Source organism: Heptranchias perlo, chromosome 15 (genome assembly GCF_035084215.1).
Source record: "Heptranchias perlo isolate sHepPer1 chromosome 15, sHepPer1.hap1, whole genome shotgun sequence".
Taxonomy (NCBI): domain Eukaryota; kingdom Metazoa; phylum Chordata; class Chondrichthyes; order Hexanchiformes; family Hexanchidae; genus Heptranchias; species Heptranchias perlo.
The window spans coordinates 9,084,665-9,104,038 of NC_090339.1; the positions used below are offsets into that span (position 1 = coordinate 9,084,665).

General features: G+C 43.6%; 1 protein-coding gene across 9 annotated transcripts in view; it reads right to left on the minus strand.

The window, feature by feature from the left end:
* The window catches only part of si:ch211-26b3.4 (connector enhancer of kinase suppressor of ras 2), a 648,212-nt gene that overhangs the window by 281,320 nt on the left and 347,518 nt on the right, over positions 1-19,374 (minus strand). For all 9 annotated transcript variants that reach the window (XM_067996824.1, XM_067996823.1, XM_067996829.1 and 6 more), the window contains 3 exons: positions 6,307-6,453; positions 2,093-2,226; positions 1,405-1,616 (listed from right to left, as the gene is read on the minus strand). In XM_067996824.1, the coding sequence (XP_067852925.1) occupies positions 1,405-1,616; positions 2,093-2,226; positions 6,307-6,453 (493 nt within the window). The remainder of the gene's footprint in view (positions 1-1,404; positions 1,617-2,092; positions 2,227-6,306; positions 6,454-19,374) is intronic.

Consider the following 19,374-nt stretch of genomic DNA (forward strand, 5'->3'; position numbering starts at 1 on the left):
GGCTTGTTGGCAACCATGCTGGAAGGATTGCAAAACCTCAGCTGCACACTGATCCATACTCGCACAGATCAGTAGCCATCATGAGGCATTTCCTTCACCAGTGGCATGCATGGAGTAGCACAGGAGCAACCAGCTGTCACTTATGTCAGCAGCCACTCTGACCCACCACATATCTTTGGACAAGAGACTTTTAGTCAATGGAAAAAGAAATCAGATGGGTATTTAATGGGCGGCCAATTCGCTACCGCTTTTACACCCCCCCATTGAAGGTGAATTTCACCCCCTCCGTCACTACAGTGGAAGATTGTGGGTTCAGGTACTGCTCAAGGACTTGAGTGCATAAGCTAGGCTGACACCTTAGCGAGGTACTGAGGGAGCGTTGCATTGTCGGAGACACCATCTTTCAGTTTTAACATTGAACTGAGGTCCCCTCTGCCTGCTCAGGTGGAGGTTAAGAAAAACAAGGAGTTTTATTGGTGCCTGGGCAAACATTCTTTCCCTCACCCAACACTTCCAAAAAAAAGGTTAACTGGTCATCCATTTCACTGCTGTTTGTAGGACCTTGCTGTGTGTAAATTGGCTGCTTCATTTACCCACATGACAACTGTGGTTGCACTTCAAAAAGTAATATGTATGAAGTGAGAGGGCGAAGAATAAATGAAAGTCTTTCTTTTCATCAATGGAAGTATAGAATTAGGTTAGATGTCATTAAGTCTTTTCATGGAACACGTTGCCAGCTCATGCAGATTCACTGGCAAACATCTCAAAATGGAGCTGGATTTGCAGCTGAGTGTGGCTGACTTAACTACATATAAAATTTAGGTGAATATCGTGGGACTGTATCTCCCAGTCAACACGGCCCAGTGACCATGCTCTCCGAGAACTTGTTTGATCAGCTTCGGGATTAGGAATTTCCCAGAGTTTTGTTCCTAAATTTTGGATGGGGGTCACATTGTGCGTAAATTGCACCATGACAGATGGGACAGCCTTGATAGACCAGCTGGTCCTTTCCTGTGTTCATATGCCTGTATGCTCTTTGGACAATTTGTCTGCTTGTACTTTCTTCAAACCTCCCACTACTCTTTACCAAGGACCATATTTTTCAATATATGAATTTAGGTCTCGCTGCGATAATTAGTTGCTTGGGGGAAGCACTTAGTTAGCCAGTCAGCAATCACAGGGTTAAACTAAGTACAAACAAGTTAGGTGGACAGCACAGTTTCATATCTATTTTGAAGCTACCTTTATTTTATTTTCTCATTTTGCTTTCCCCTTTTGGAAGTCTCTCAGCATTATGTGCCATCTCCAGAGGACAGGATAGATTCTGACACACTTTCAACTGAAAAAAATATAGCTATTTAAAAAAAACAGTGAAACGTTCCAAAACACAAGACAGATACCAACCATGAGTTGGTGTTTTCTCTCTTCTCCGGATACCAGTTGCTCTCCCTCTCTCGTATTCAGAACTCATGGGCAGACCTTCTCCTTCCATTAGTGTGTAGTATTTTCCACTTTCGTGATCCAGGAAGTAGCTGGAAGATTCAGAACCTTTCATCCCAGACTTTGCCATTCCATACTTGCCAATGTCGTCACAAGGCAATATCCCCATTTCATCCCTTAAAGCAAGAAAAATAAACAGTCAAAAAACAACCAGAAGTCCCAAGGATTCAAAATGTGTTGCCTTTTGGCATAGGTTCAGTTGCCACTCCTTTTAAAGTGAGTTTGATGGCTCTCAAAAGTTAGCTTAGTTGGAAGATCATGCTGTAGTATGCAAGAGTGTTTTGTTTTATACTCTTTGAACAGTGATAGTGTTCTCTGTGCAATGTGCAATTTGGATTCGCAAGGCAAAAGGGGTACATGGTGAATAGGCAATCTGAGGACACGAATGTCAGAAACACCACAAAAAAAATATCATGTTAAGCATTAACTTTCATTAACAGGGACATTTTCAGTGACACAAGAATAAACATGAATGTATTTGCTACATTTATCAACAACAGCTGATTTGAAAAGACTGAAAGTTGGCATTTTCAGCTAGTGACGATTGACCAGTGTTTAAGATAGAACAGGAAATCCCCACATAAAGACTTACCTGGGACCGTAGATTCCTGAAAGGGGAGATAGAATAAAGACGTCATGAAGTGTAGAACTGTCATACTTTGATGACATGCCAATGGTGCTAGTTGGTGTTGTGGAGCTGCTTGTAGGACTTGTTGGAATGACTGGCTGGAGAAGATGAAAGTGACATACAATTAGTGCCAGAGACAAACTAGTCAGCCCTGCAAATTACCACTGAGCATCCTTACATATCAACAGCATAACTGTTCTTGGCACGTGTTACAAAAACGTCAGACCCTCAGTCAGTCATTGATGGTATTGTTGCAGAAGAAATGTTGGCCAGGACACCAGGAGGACTCATTTGTTCTTCTTCAAATCGTGTCATGGGATCTTCTATGTCCACCTTAACAGGAGGATGGAACCTTGGTTTAACCTCTCATGTGAAAGTCAGCTTACTGACGTGTCAGCCCAATAATATGTGCTCAATTCCTGGATTGGGGCTTGAACCCACAACCTTTTGACTCAGAGGCAGGAGTGCCACTAACTGAGTGAAGCTGACACTATAACATGTAGAGAAGATGTTTCCACTTGTGGGGGAGACCAGGACTAGGGGCCATAAATATAAGATAGTCACTAATAAATCCAATCGGGAATTCAGGAGAAACTTCTTTACCCAGAGTGGTTAGAATGTGGAACTCACTACCACATGGAGTAGTTGAGGCGACTAGCATAGATGTATTTAAGGGGAAGCTAGATAAACACATGAGGGAGAAAGGAATCAAAGGATATGCTGTTAGGGTTAGATGAAGAAGGGTGGAAGGAGGCTCGTGTGGAGCATAAACACCGGAATGGACATATTGGGCCGAATGGCCTGTTTCTGCGCTGTATATTCTATATAATTCTATGCAATACATAAAGCCAGCTTGGTGACATTTCAACATTTATATTTAGTTCTTCTCCGATGATAAATCCTGTGCCAACTAACCTGGGAAGAACCATAAACATGACAACCAGCGGTCAGCTCTGTAGAATTGTTCTATAAATAATTCATTCAATTCCACTACAATATTGTAAACAATTTTACAACACCAAGTTATAGTCCAACGATTTTTATTTGAAATCTACAAGCTTTCGGAGGCTTCCTCCTTCCTCAGGTAAATGTCAGGAGCGTAGGCTTCAAGGAGCTCCTGACATTTAGTCCATCACCGGCATCTCCACATCATGACTACAATATTGGACATGGGTATATTCAGCGGTTTCATTTTTATTTGAAAAACTAAAATTACATGATGTTTCAACCTAATTATTCAAGCTAGGAAACATTCACGATTTTAATCAGATCAATCCATTGAAAAGCATTGTAAGGGTTGTAAAATTTATTTAAAGAAGGTTTGTTTTGTCATTGTCGCTATTTAGTCATCACCATTGTTGTAGGTGTTCTTGGAAAACAAATGACTGTTGGGTGATATGAGCAGATTAGTGCTAAAAGTGTTGGCGTGACATTCCTTTTGTAAACAATTTTACAACACCAAGTTATCGGCGCGGACACGATGGGCCGAAGGGCCTCTATCCGTGCTGCATAACTCTATAGTCCAACGATTTTATTTTAAAATAAAATCGTTGGACTATAACTTGGTGTTGTAAAATTGTTTACAATTGTTAACCCCAGTCCATCACCGGCATCTCCACATCATGACATTCCTTTGTCCACTATTTTAAAACAGGTGCTAACCCATTGATTTTAAATGGGGTAACACCTCTGTTAGAACAATGGACAGTGGAACTCTTCATCTACACACGTTTCCAACAGCCATTTCCAGGTTCAGATGTTTTAACCTCGGGCCTCACTTCTGTAATAGTGTTGATGATAATGGTATAACTAATATAAAAATAAATCAAAATAAGTTTTATGTGTGCTTGATGGATTAAGTCATTAGACATTACAGTACTAAAAAACATTACAAAGAGGTTTTGAGTCAGTTTAATTTTAGTCATCGCTAAATTATTCAAAAATTATATTTGTTTCAATGTAATATTTATATTAAGTGAACACCCTACATTCAACGGAATTACCATCGCCGAATCCCACACCATCAACATCCTGGGGGTCACCACTAAGCAGAAACTTAACTGGACCAGCCATATAAATACTGTGGCTACAAGAGCAGGTCAGAGGCTGGGTATTCTGCGGCGAGTGACTCACCTCCTGACTCCCCAAAGCCTTTCCACCATCTACAAGGCACAAGTCAGGAGTGTGATGAATACTCTCCATTTGCCTGGATGAGTGCAGCTCAAGAAGCTCGACACCATCCAGGACAAAGCAGCCTGCTTGATTGGCACCCCATCAAACACCCTAAACATTCACTCCCTTCACCACCGGCGCACAGTGGCTGCAGTGTGTATCATCCACAGGATGCACTGCAGCAACTCGCCAAGGCTTCTTCGACAGCACCTCCCAAACCTGCGACCTCTACCACCTAGAAGGACAAGGGCAGCAGGCACATGGGAACAACACCACCTGCACGTTCCCCTCCAAGTCACACACCATCCCGACTTGGAAATATATCACCATTCCTTCATCGTCGCTGGGTCAAAATCCTGGAACTCCCTTCCTAACAGCACTGTGGGAGAACCTTCACCACACGGACTGCAGCGGTTCAAGAAGGCGGCTCACTACCACCTTCGCAAGGGCAATTAGGGATGGGCAATAAATTCTGGCCTCGCCAGCGACGTCCACATCCCATGAACGAATAAAACAAAACACTGCTACATCAGCCCATCAGTTATTCCTTTTTTCCTTAAATAGTATCTGAGATTTGCTTTACGCAGAAAAAAAATCTCATCCAGTTGACAATTGCCAAGGGCTGGGTAACACCGCAAGTCAGTCAGGGAGTAAAAATTCCTCCCATCATTAGTTGTAGTGAGACCGTAAATAAGTTTGTGAAGATTTCCTCTGTCAGTATTTCTCAACAGCTTCTGAAAGAACAGTCGCTTTAGAAGCAGCAGACCAAGGAAACCTTCACAAATGTACTTACAATGTCGCTATACATAGCAACCAGAGGAGACTAGGTTATCCACAGAACTACAGACACTATCAACTTGCTGCTTTTATTGGATAGGGGTAAAATGTCAGTTTTTTCGATGCACTTGGGACATTTCTGAGAGATGTGATAAAGCTCTATGTGAATGCAAGTTCTTCCTTTCTGTAAGTGCAACCCAAGTAAATTATGGAATCATACAGCAAAGGAGGCCATTCGGCCCATCATGTCTGTGCCAGCTCTTTGAAAGAGCTATCCAATTAGTCCCACTCCCCTGCTTTTTTCCCATAGCCCTACAAATTTTTCCCCTTCAAGTATTTATCCAAATACAGAATTGTTTCTTCCTGCATTATGATATTTGCTGCCAGCAGGGAGAGCCAATATGTTTATTAAAGTGAGCACTGAGGGCATCACTCCAGGACGGCTTTAAATGATGAGTCCAGTAATTGAACAAGGCCTGCTCCCTTTATTACTGCAGCATATTTCATTGATGCTAAAACGCAACCCTGGATATGGCACTGAATCTTGTAAATGAAGAGCTTATGAAGACGAACATCTTTTAAATGAGAAATTATCTGGATGTTACAAAGTAGCAAAGCACTATAAAGATACGCTATGTTTTACTCTCAAGTGAACAGTCTTTAACTGTTCTGCCTTCTAGAGGGAAATAAATGAGTTATTAAATTGATTTAGTTACTATACTGTCATTCAAATGTGCAACAACTTGGTACCTAAATTGGTTTATTAAGATCTGGAGTAATCTAAAAATATATTAGGATGACATAAAAATGCAGTAGCACGGCTGTCTAATACAGCAGAGCCAGGCAGCCAAGAGGGTTTAGACTGGTGTTGAAACCTCATTCAGTATCAACCATTGTGAATGAAAAGGAACACAGTAGCTTATAATAGAATGATCGCTTGATTCATTAAAAGATTGCAAGAAAAAATTGCTATACATTTGCTCAGCTAGAAAGGAAAGGGTAAATATGATGACCGTTGATCTGCATTTTAAATGAGAGAGAGAATTGTATCTAAAAATAGAATTCATGCAGGCATGCTTTATAATTAGTTACCATGGTGCACTTAGGAAGCCATTTACCCTTCCGTCTTAAAATTGAACTTTTCAGCATTTTTATTGGACACATTTGACATGCCGACAGAACTTCAATCCAAGAGCATCAGACTGCAACATAATGAGGGTTCAGTTTACCTGTAGGGCTAAGGGTTTCCATCTCACATTCTTCAGCAGAGCAGGGGCGGTAGTGAGCGTATTCTGTGGTCGTTTTTTCAGAGTCAATATGACCCCATTGGGATCCTCTCGGAGTGCGTTGACGAGGTTCTTCAGCTGCCACCCCACCTGGGACCAAGAACCCAGAGAGAGAGAGGTAAAAAGATATTTCCTTTTCCCAACCAAAAATTTTAATTGAACAACAATCTAAGAAAAATGTAAATAAATAAAAAGACCTACTGTATGCATTTTACATTGAAAAAAATGTCACCTAATACTGCCTGTTGTGTGAAACAAAATGATTACAGGTAAGGGAGGCCATTTGGCCCATCTTAATTCAACCATCCAAAGAGATCCTAACATCCCCCCATTGTAGTATCCAAATGTTCATTAGGTAATTCCAGGATTCTTGCTTCCGCTATTCTATCTGGAAGTCTGTTCCGCACATTGAATACAGTTAGGTAAACATGTCGAAATTGCAGAGAAAGTGACACAAACATCAAAACAGGTTGAAGAAGCTCACTGGGTCAAGTTTATAATGTATGAGGAGCAGCGATATAAAAAAAACACCACCGAGTGAGAGCAGACTATGTAACCCACATGTTACAAAGTCCAACCATGTCTTTGTGTAAGGGTACCACAGGTGGAGGCCTAGGGGCAGGCTGTTTGCCTGTCCTCTCTGTCAGGGGTATTGGGTTAAAAGTAAACATCCAGAAAGGGGAGAAAAGAAGGGGGTGATTTAGCCTCCAAAACAAATTTAGAAAAAAAAGAGAATGGGCTTTTGCTGTGCTTTATTGTTTTCGCTCTTGCCACTTGATCACTTGATTTTAATAATCTATGCGTGAATAAGAGCTTTGCTGTTACAAGATTTGAAAAAAGTGTTCAAACAAGTTGAAATGATGTTTTGAAAATAAATTGATGTTGGCAAAAATCTATGAATTATTTTTAAATGGATAGGTATTATATATGATATCACCATAACATGGACTTTTATGCCCTTTCATGAGGTAAACTGTTATTCATCGTCAACCTCTATTATTAAAACTCACCTCTGTATGAACGCCCCATCATAGAGTCTCTTCCCTTCCACCAATTAAATCAGAAACACAGAGAATACTTCCTGTCAAACAATCAAATCTGAGAATCTCAGCCAACCAGGTCCCAAAGGTCAAAGAACCAAGAACTAATCAGATGTCAGAATCATGTCATTAGGCACCAATCAGGGTCCAAAACCATCTCTGTAACATTATTTCTGATTGATTCAGTCAGAATAAATGACCAGATTTCACGACAAAAATCGCCGTGACAGTTCGAAACCTACCCCAGCGTATAAACCTAAACATAACCATTAACACGTAAAAAATTAAATTACAAAAAAATCCCATCCTTATCCATAAACATTCCCTGCACCATGTAGTTGCTCTGATGTCTCTCCCATCCCCCAAACACACAACACCAGTATTGGCCATCCCCACCAGCAGACAACACCTCATACCCTCGGGCTGCAGTCTCTGTCTCAGTTCAGGCCTGATGTCTTAAGGCCTGACGTGAAGAATGAAAATGCAGATGCAGCAGACCAATCGTATGTGCTGATGATTCCATCCTTCCCCAGGCTCCAGAGCCAGCTCCAGTCACTCTGCATTCTTCAGCTCCATCCTTGCTCGTTGCCATCTTCAGCCATTCTGTACCCCCTCCCTCCTATGGCTATCCTGGGTGCTGCAGGTCTGCTGTTAGCTCCTATGGATCAGTCCCCAGCTCAGGCCTGAGCCCATCTCTGCTTTACTTCCCAGGCCAGGGCCCACCTCTGCTCCACCCCAGGCCAGGGCCCACCTCTGCTCCACCCCAGGCTTGGGCCCACCTCTGCTCTACTCCCCAGGCTTGGGCCCACCTCTGCTCTACTCCCCAGGCCTGGGCCCACCTCTGCTCTACTTCCCAGGCTTGGGCCCACCTCTGCTCTACTCCCCAGGCCTGGACCTACTTCTGCTCTATTCCCCAGACCTGAGCCCACTTCTGCTCCACTCCCCAGGCCTGGGTCCACTTCTGCTCCACTCCCCAGGCCTGTGTCCACTTCTGCTCCACTCCCCAGGCCTGGGCCCACTTCTGCTCCACTCCCCAGACCTGGGCCCACCTCTGCTGTACTCTCCAGGCTTGGGCCCACTTCTGCTCCACTCCCCAGGCCTGGGCCCACTTCTGCTCCACTCCCCAGACCTGGGCCCACCTCTGCTGTACTCTCCAGGCTTGGGCCCACTTCTGCTCCACTCCCCAGGCCTGGGCCCACTTCTGCTCTACTCCCCAGGACTGTGCCCTCCTCTGCTCCACTCCCCAGGCCCAGACCCATATATACTTTTCTGCCCAGGTCTGATCCTGGGCCCCAATGCGAATCATCTGAGCTGAGACAGATCTTCCACCAGACATAGCGATGGTCAAAAATATTCACAAGATAACAGAACTTGCTGTTCTACTTCAGGCAACCGATACATGTGAGAAACAAAATTGTTAAAAGGAAAACAAAAAATGTATATTGAAGTAGTTCACAAACTGGGAAAAAGAATTGGGGCGGGGGGGAAGCGAAACTGAGATAAGCTTCACTCACACTGCTGCAGTGGACCAGCACAAAAGGTCAAGGCTTTTTCTTTGTTTTTATTTCTCCTTGATTAAGGAGCACTAAAATAGATCTCCGCACAATAGAATAGAGAAAAATCAGGCAGCATTCCTGCTCTTCAGAGACGAGTAAAGCAAGTGTGAGAGCCACACACAGAGACAGAAAGCAAGAGAAAGAGAAAAAAGAAAGTGAAAGAAAGAGAAAGGCAGAGATAGGTGGGGAGAACTGAAGCGGAAGACAGCAGAAAGACAGTTACTGGAAGAGAGAAACTTTTATTTTTACACCTGCCAATCTGCTATGCCACTGCACATGGCAGGTCACCTCCTCCCTCCATCACTCATGCATCCCTCACCCATTATGTCCCCAACCCCTTGACCCTCCCACTATCCCCACCCCTCCCTACCATCCCATCACTACCTGTACCTCTTCCTGTTTGAACTACTCTCTCAACCCCTGTATCCTTCCCTACCCTCAGTGCCATCACTTACCTCACCCGTAACTCTCCATCCACTCACCACTCCCTCGAGGGTGGGTGGCAAAGAGTCCAGAGGCCCCCTCAACTTGTTTCCCTCCTCCCCTCCTTGCTATCTGTTTCCCTCAGAGGCTTTGTTTGCTCTCAAAGTAAACTTTTAAAAAAATCAAATAAAAATGAGGAGAGACACACTGCCAGTCCCTCTCTATTTTTAAATCTCTCTCTTTCTCACTCTCTGGGCCCGATTTTACCAGGGGTGCGGGTTCCCGGCGGATGGGCAAGCGGGCGCGCCCGGTGAAATTAGTGGGTTTCCCGCGCGATCGCAGCAGGCAACCCACTAATTGGATTCACTTACCTGTTCCTCCGGGTTCCCCGCTGCTGATCTGTGCGTCAGGCGGGCTGTGCATGCGCAGTAAGATCTGTCAGCTGGAGGCGCTCTATTTAAAGGGGCAGTCCTCCACTGACAGATGCCGCAACCAATAGCAAAGATGACTGCATGGAGCAGCCCAGGGGGAAGGCTGCTCCCAGTTTAATGATGCCTCACCCCAGGTATCAATACATGGGGTGAGGAGGAGGGGGAGGACAGAGATCTTCCACCCGGCGGGTGGGAGGAAGCGGCCCGCCTCCGCCACCAGGAAGGCCTGGCTCGAGGTGGCAGAGGGGGTCACCTGCGCCACCAACATATCGCCCACCTGCATACAGTGCAGGAGGCGCTCCAATGACCTCAGTAGGTCAGCCAAAGTGAGTACACGTAGTCTTTCCCCTACATTCCGTCTGCCACAACACTGCCCCCACCCCACATCTCCTTCGGCACTGCCAACACTATTCTGACACATCACCCCTCATAACCACTCAAACCCCATCCTCATCTTACCTGCACCTACTCACCTCGCCAGTACTCATCCCGCCACTACCACGCAACCCAATCCTCATACAATCTCATGGCTCTATCCCATACTCACCCTCTCGTGCATCTCTCTCACGGCCAGCCTCACTCAACCTGCCACCACCTGTGCTGCAGCCACAGGGCATGCATCACATATGTGCAGTAGGCAGCGTAAGGCAAACGTGTCGTGAGCATGAAGGGGGTGCACAAGGGTGTTTGAGGGTTTGTCATGGTTGTTACTTATATTGAATTTCAGAACAACTCACATCACACATTATATTGGCACCACTACTGCCATGTCTTCGCCAATCCTGTCCGGTTTGTGCAATAATGCCCGCTCCTGGGTATCACTATGAGGACCCACCACTGATGCCACCCATTGTGTCACTGCAGAGTGGGTGTAGGTGTATTTGCAGGGCTCTTCTGCGCAGACGACTGAGAGACATCGGCGATGTCCCCGGTTGCACCTTGGAAGGCTGTGGAGGAGAAGTTTGGGAGGGCAGTGGTGACTTTGACAGCGACAGGTAGGAAGATGGTGCACGGGCCAGCCAGGAGCAGGTCGGCATGAAAGAGGCTGCAGATGTCCACGGCTACATGTCGAGTGACTCTGAGCCTCCGAGTGCACTGCTGCTCAGAGAGGTCCAGGAGGCTGAGCCTCGGTCTGTGGACCCTGTGGCGAGGGTAGTGCCCTCTGCGACGCATCTCTCTCTGCGGTAGCCCTCCCTCCTGCTGTACAGGTGGATGTGTCACAGCACTCTGTTGTGGAGCTCCACGTGTCAGAGGTGGACGGCGTGGATGGCGAGGCTGGTGAGGCTGGTGATGCTGTTCGCCCTCCGAGGAGGTCATGACTGCAGCTACGGCGGCCCCCATCCGCAAGATGTACATCTGAGGGGGTCCGCAAGGTAGGTACATGTCTCCGGACCCCGGGGTAAGTGTGCAGGTTGGTGACTTTGACCGTCAGGAGGAGGATGGTGGAGGCCAAACTTTGTCCCAAGTGACAGAGTGGCCTGCTGCAATGGGTGAGGGTCTCCCTCCCCCACCTGTCAAATGGACCTTTGCAGCTGCCACAGGCTGACAGCTGCAACACGTCCATTCGATCTGGGAGTGTTTCCCCCAGTGTGGGAAACAGTCCCATGTTGATCCAAAATCCCACACAGTCCCTTAATCAGGTCAGTCAATGACCTGAAATAGCTAAGTAAATACTCTCAAGTGGCATCCCGCTGGCTTTAATTGCCTGTGGGATTCCCACCAGCGGGGACTGCGCGCGCACGCCGGCGCGTCAGCGGGGAACCCGGAAGTGGGCGGGATCCGGTCGGGATCCTGGATTTCGCAATTTTCGAGGCCCCCCCTCCAAGAACGCACCCGATAGCGGGTGCTAAAATCGGGCCCTCTGTCTCTCTCTATTAGGTATTGATGATGTGGAGATGCCGGTGATGGACTGGGGTGGACAAATGTAAGGAATCTTACAACACCAGGTTATAGTCCAACAATTTTATTTTAAAATCACAAGCTTTCGGAGATTATCTCCTTCGTCAGGTGCGATTTGAGAACCTCTCATTCACTACTCACCTGACGAAGGAGATAATCTCCGAAAGCTTGTGATTTTAAAATAAAATTGTTGGGCTATAACCTGGTGTTATTAGGTATTAGCAATTAGTATCTTTACCTTACAGAAATAAACAATTTGTAATTATCTTTTCTAACTATCAACAAAGTACAATTGAGATAATTAGTTGGCCTGAAAATTCAACTGGAGTTTTCTTTTGAAAATTGAATTAACATTAACTTAAATGTGAATCTCTTTTCCTTCCCCTTTCTCTCTCTCTCTCTCTGACCCCAGTCTTTCTTTATCTCTCTCAGATTAACACATGTTTTGAAGTTTATAGAACACAAAGCAAAAACTACAACACATGTGTAATTGGTGTCATCAGTATATGGTCGGTCTCCTTTTCCTCTCTCAATCTCACACACATACATACATACATGTGCAGGCACAGCCTCTCTTTTTTTAAATACTCAATATGAAATTTACCTGGATAAACCTTTTAAATTTTGTTCACATGCTTTCCTTTAAATAATTTTGAAAACAACAACAATGATCTGCATTTACATAACACCATTAATTTGAAAAATGTCCCAAAGTGCTTCACAGAGGCATAATCAAAAAAGTGGACAATGAGCCACAAAAAGAGCTATAAAGAGGGGTGACCAAAAGTTTGGTCAAAGGGGTGACTTTTAAACAAGATTTTTACATGAGGAGAGAGAGATAGAGAAATGGAGCAGTTTCGCAAGGAAATTACAGAGCATTGGTTCGGAGAAGGCACTGATGCCATTGGTGGGGCAATGGGGGAAGGGTGCAAATGAGGCCAGAAGCGTTCATGGAGGGTTTTAGGCTGAAAGAGGTTTGAGAGTTAGGGAGGGGCAAGACCAGGAAAGGACGGAGCAAAAAACTATTAGAAACTAAAGAAGAATATTCCATCAGTGCGGCTGTCTAAACAGTACTGATCCAGCCTGGAAATTAGGTACATTACACATTTTCAGATTGCACAATCCAAATTCAGCTCACAGGAATTCAGCTCCGGGCAAAAATATTAAGTCCAACCCTAGGGGTTTTGGAGAGGCTGAGGTCTTGAAGTGAAAACTTTAATGACCGCAATAAAAGACACAAAAGAGAATTCAATTATGTTATTGTGAAATATGTAAGATTTTGAATTATTTAGTGTGTTTAAACCCTTACTTTGGACAAAAGAGATAGAACATGTTTGGGCTTCATATAATTCATAGAATCACAGAATCTTACAGCACAGAAGGAGGCTATTCGGCCCATTGTGCCTGTGCCAACTCTTTGAAAGAGCTATCCAATTGGTCCCACTTCCCAGTTCTTTCCCCATGGCCCTGCAATTTTCCCCCTTCAAATATATATCCAATTCCCTTATCTGGTTCCACCATCCTTTCAGGCAGTGCATTCCAGATCATAACAACTTGCTGCGTAAAAAGAATTCTCATCTCACCTCTGGCTCTTTTGCCAATTACCTTAAATCTGTCTCCTCTGGTTACCAATCCTTCTGCCAGTGGAAACAGTTTCTCCTTATTTACTCTATTCGTTAGAATCCGCCTCAGTCCCTATTCCAACATTTAGCACCCTGTGCAATGTTAATCACTGCCATCAATAGACAGATTTGAAGGAAGAATTACCCCTCCACCCTCATCCAAAAAGGATGGTACATCCTTGAATTAGGCAATTTTCATAATCTAGACCAGATAGTGAGTGTTAGCAGGGCATTCAACTGCACAGTTGAGCCTGATCCTGTTCCCATCCACTATCCACACACAAGAGTTATTGGACGGCAATCACGATTGGGAACCTGAGAGAAAAAAAATGTCCTCTCTCATCTGGGGACACTGCTGCCAAGTGTAGCAACCAATCGCCACCCCAACTGAGATCAGCTGACTCAGCAGAGTCCAGGGATTGAAATTGGGCCCTTGCTGCTGCGAATGATTCAAAGCCACATCAGGCAGCCCACACAGCCATCACAGCATCCCTGTGATCGTTTTCAACAATAAACTGAATTTTAACGCAGAATCGCCAAAGCCATCGATCGAAATGGAAAACACAATTTTCCACTGGCAGGGAACTCCTTTGGCATTTGTCAGAAATTCGGGCGAGCGATGTGCATGAATTTCCAGCTCTATGAATCAGAAAATCGCACACAGCACGTGGCCAGGCTCTCGCTTGGCGAGACTTCCCCAGTCGGAAACCTACCCCTAAAATGCGAGCTCTGCAGAATGTGTTGCTCAAAGCAAGCGATGCCTGATGGATGGGCATCAGGGACAAAAGGCAGCTGCGGACGAGAAAAACTGTCTCGGACGCGAGGTTACGCTATTATGTTAACGCCCACTGCCTCTCCCAATTAAAAAGTGCAATTTCATTCATCCAACTATTTTACTCTAGGAAATTACTGCCACGCTTAATCTGTGTGTTGGGTTTCTGAACACATCAAAGCGCATTGGGCTGCCGTTCAGTAACAGCTGTGTAAGCCCCACAGCAGCCAAGGATTCACATACCAGCTTCCAATATTAATAAGAGAAAGATGTAACCATGGCAATGGAGATCACCACACAGAAAGAATCACTGATTTGTGACTTGTCAATTCACTGCAGGCTTGTGGAATCCTCCATGCATAAAATCACAGAGAATTCTCTTTTTAGTACGTCAGAGAATCACACGTTCTTTTACCCAGACAACAGACCGCGAATGTATTTAAGAGATGCTCCTGTTCATTACCTTTCATCATTGTTCTCCCCAAAGCAAAGCTAATGCATAAAACAAAAACAGTAATTGCTGGAAATGCACAACACTTATAAAGACACAGGACAGGTTAATATTTATTTTGGCGGAGGCCCTTCATTAGCCTCTACACTCCAAACATTAGCCTGTCTTTTCTCTTTATAGATGCTGAGTACCTGCTGTGTGTTTCTAGCATATTCTGATTTTATTCCAGATTTTCAGAATTTGCATTTTCATTTTAGATCTCCCATGGAGTTCCTCACAGTTAGTTGGAGGATTTTCTGTTTTATAGGGGTGTTTATGCCACGTGAGGGATAACATCAGGGCCACTGATTTACACTGACTGAATAACTCAAATACCATTTTTATTGAATGGTATTCTGGGATTTTTCCTGGTGATATGCTGATTGAATTTCATAACATTGTTTGTGAAAATTGTAAATCAGAGGCCTTTATTTTACATATAATTCTTTACCTATGTGTTTAATTTTTGTCCCTTACTGGTTTTAAAGCTAGGAATACATAACAAGATGATATGCAAGACATACCAGTTGAGGTTAGATATCCGGGGGGTAGGATTTCTGCGGAGGTCTCCTGATCTCCTGCCATAACTTTGGTGGAAGATTGCCAGAAACCCCGCTGGAATGGCATAAACTGGAGATTGGGAGAACCCCTGTAGAAATTCCACTCCCTGATATTTAGTAGTACTGGATGGGGAGGGTGGATTAGGGTTCGGCTGCACTGTGGACAGTCCGGGGTTTTGGTAGCACGGGGGATGGACCTCACCTGTCGGAGCACTGGGGGATGGCCTTGGGCTTTGGCACAACTGGAGAGAGGGTCCTGGGGCTCGGCAGGACTGTGGCGGTGGGAGGGCTGCTGTGGTGTGGCACAATGGAGAGATTCTTTGATCTTTGGATCACTATGGAGGGGGATCCTGGGTTTTGGCAGAACTGGGAAAGGTGAACCTCAGGCTTGACAGAAGAGGCTGGAATGGTTGCTTGCCTCACTGGTGGATTTCTGGTGTCTATCATCAGTGAAGGAGGTTGGGAGGGGAGGGGGTTGCTGGTGCACTGAGGAGGTGGTGGTGAGGTGGGGGGGAGGTTGCTCCAGTTCAGGCAGCACTAGTTTGTAATTCTAAGAGATCTCTCCAAAATTAAATTTGGTGTTTGTGCTTGATTCTTGGAAGTGTATCTCTGTAGGTGACTCTGTCTGTCTGCTTTGCTCTGAATGTGCCCCCTCTTTAAGTTTCTATCTGTATCTCACGGGTGACTAATTAGAATGCTTACGTTTTCTAACTTATCAACAAAGCAAAGGTGATAATCATTTTTACTTGCTTTCAAAATTCAACTATAAATATATACATTTATTTAATTTTAGAACATTTTTAAAATGTTATTTTGGAAATAAGAAATGTTACTTCCTGAGGGGGAAAGAATGGCAAAGCAATTGTTTTCAAAAACATTATGAGTGATTTGATTAGTCCATCAATAAACAGAGATGATGAAAGTTGCCATAAGGATCTCACATTCTAAAATGTTGACATAGTTTTTGTTTATTGTGGCATATTGACATCTGGATTATTCCATTAAAAAAGTATGACATAGGAAGTGAGGTCAACATATAAAGGAAATGCGTACCATATGCCAGATTTTTAATATGAAGATATTAAAACATGAAAATAAGATTAAAATAAGATATGAAGCATGGAAATCTGGCCAGGTACTCATGGCTACAATTTTCTATTTCATTTTTAAAAAGCCTTGATGTAAAATATATATATATATTTTAAATATTCTACAATAAAGAGCACCATATTTAGAACAAAATGTCTGGCAATTTTTTCCCCCCAATTTTATACCCTCCTCCCTCGCACAACATCCTTTCCCGACAACGATGTCTCATATAGATTCTGGTTCCACAGGCACTGGCAGACATTTGGTACTCCACACAATTGGCTATCCTTCATGTATGAGTGTTTCAGGCTGTTCTTACTGCGGGGTGGGGGCGGGGGACGGGGTATCACAGCTGGGCCCTCACCTGACATCTAGACACGTACGCTTTCCAGCATCAGTCACTGGATGACAAATAGGGAGTCGGAAAAATGATCTTTTTTTCCCTCTGCTCCTGGCCGGGGGGAACTAAAACCAAATATAGTGTTTCCACTATTACTCCAGAGGTTCAGCACCTAATCTAGGCTGACACTCTAAGGCAGTACTGAGGGAATGTTGCACGGTCAGAGGTACTGTCCTTCAGATGGAATCATAAAGAAAGGCTCTTTATGTCCAAGAAGTTCAGACGGACGCTAAAGATCCCATTGCATTATTTGAAGAGGAAAAGGGAATTCTCAATGCCCTGGCCAACATTCCTCCCTCAAACACCACTGCCAAAAAAAATTAAATAGTCATTCATCTCATTGATGTATGTGGGATCTTGTTGTGTGCAAGTTGACATACCACCATTCACTTCTTCACTACTGAGCTGCCTAGTTGTGTGGGTTTCTCAGCTAAATCATTGTGGTTCAGCTTTTCCAGAGTATGATTTTGGAGCCAAATTTATGGTGTTACAGGCATAGATTTAACACAAAACACCTGGAATATAATACATACAGTTATCATATAAGTTCAAAGTTCCCTCTATTTTACTTTAACTTCTGTATGACAAGGGCGTCCTTGAATATAACAATGAGACATTTTCATTTCACCTCTTGAGTAACATTGGCAAGATAGTCTCAAATTATGGGCACTTTCACCTGCAAAGTCAAACCCACTGAGAGCTAGGCTGATTTTACCTAAATTGATGCCCCTTAAGACCATTAATATTTATCATGAAAAGAAACCGCCATCCTATCAGTCTGGAAATGGATTCAAAACCAGGTCGCGAGGTGAAAAAATGCAGTGCATATAGGCTCACACTGCGCAAATATACCTAAAAATCTCGCAAGGAAGCATTATGGATTAGCATTCAATCATAAATGCTAGGAGATTTGAATGAAAAGTAGCAAAGAAATCGAGAAGTGTGATGTGACATTTAACAGAGAGAAAACAGAAAACTTTTACATTGGGAAGTGCACAGTAGTGTTGGGTAATGATCCTGTAAATAACTATTAAAATAGAATAAATAGCTCAGGACTACTACTACAGCTGCCTACCCCGAGATTCTCAACTTTCATTCCAAACAGTAATGTAATTTGGCCCAATACCAGATTTTAGCCTGGCCCAAAGTGCAATAAAATATTTGCAATATTAGACGCAACAGAGGAATTTCAATTTGTATATCTTAAATTTTAAAGCAAGCATTATTAATATGTAGCAAGAAACAAAAATAACTTCAATCATGAAGCATTCAAGCAACCTCAAGAAGTGGTCAAGGACCATAGCTAATCTGTGCAAATTTATGACTCTTTAAAATACTTTTTTTTAAAGATTTTGCCTGTCTCTACTTGCCTAGAGAACGTGGTGGACCTTCAACTGAGTAGCTTGCCAGGTCACTTCAGAGGACGTTAAGAATCAGCCACATAGTGTGGAGTAGAGTCATGTGTAGACCAGACTCAGTAGGGGTGGCAGAATCTCTTCCCTGAAGGACATTAGTGAACCAGTTGGGTTTTTACAACAATCTTGCAAATTTCACGGTAAGATGTTGGTACCCTGGCATGCTGGTACCATCTGGTCTGATTGCCTAAAAGATACATTAATAAGCAAAGGATTTTAGAGATAAAGAATCAATCTTTGTCTAAGTTTTTGGGACAACTTTCAGAGTATAGCTTGCACCTCGTTAGCCACTGGAGATGAAGCTGATGTGGAGAAGCTAAAGTGATGAGGCTATTCCGACACTTGAAATTTACAAATGTGGTTGTGCAAATTTTAACTGAAACTCTAATCTTGATGAGGAGTGACAGATAGGTTAGAATAAATGGTTTAACCCAGACAACTATTTACAGGGAAGGTTTTTAGAAGTCAAGAGCAGGAGAAATTACAGAGTTTTAATTTAGAAGATTTGAGAAGTGTGAAGCATGTTTGGAGAAGTGTGAAGATGGTAGAAGTGAAGAAGTTTGCAATTTAGACTGGATTGTAATTCAACAGTTAACTCTGCTGCATATTAGCAGAAGGTTAAGAAATGTAAAGCGTGACTTCGCAATCTGACACTCCCAGCGGGGAGTTGCACTTTCAGGGAGCATATTACTGGAAATTACTTGCAATGCTTCTGCTATTTCCTGAGATGCATTCACTACAAGTGGAGTTCCCCACTGGGAGTGCCGGATGATGGAATCATCCCGATACTGTAACAGGACAAAAATATGCAAAACGCTAAGTAGAAATCAAGAAAAGTCTGGCAATAAACCAGAACAAAAGGATATTATATTGGACTACTCGTAAAAGATGTACCCCAGCAGAAGAACTAGTGCCAGCAAAGGATGGCTGAACTGTTTCTATATAGCAGCTAAACCGCTACTTGATTAAAGTGGTTGTGTGTCATTATACTAACATTATAGACTTTAACAGGAAGCACAAAATTGCTACTTGTTATATCGATATCTCAACTTTGCTAAGCACATACTGCAATCCTCATATCTCGGTGGATACTGCTATTATGCTATATTGAGTTAAACGTAGCTAATGTTGTGATACTGTAATTCTGAATTGAGTTGATGGTCAACGATTAGTTAAAGTTGAACGCAGCTAATACTGTGCTGTTGTAATACCTAAAACGAGTTATTGCACTGTTTGCAATGATTACGTTGGTATTAATCTTGCTTCACTTAGAAGTAGCAAGACAGAATCGGTGTTGGCAATAAACCAAGATGT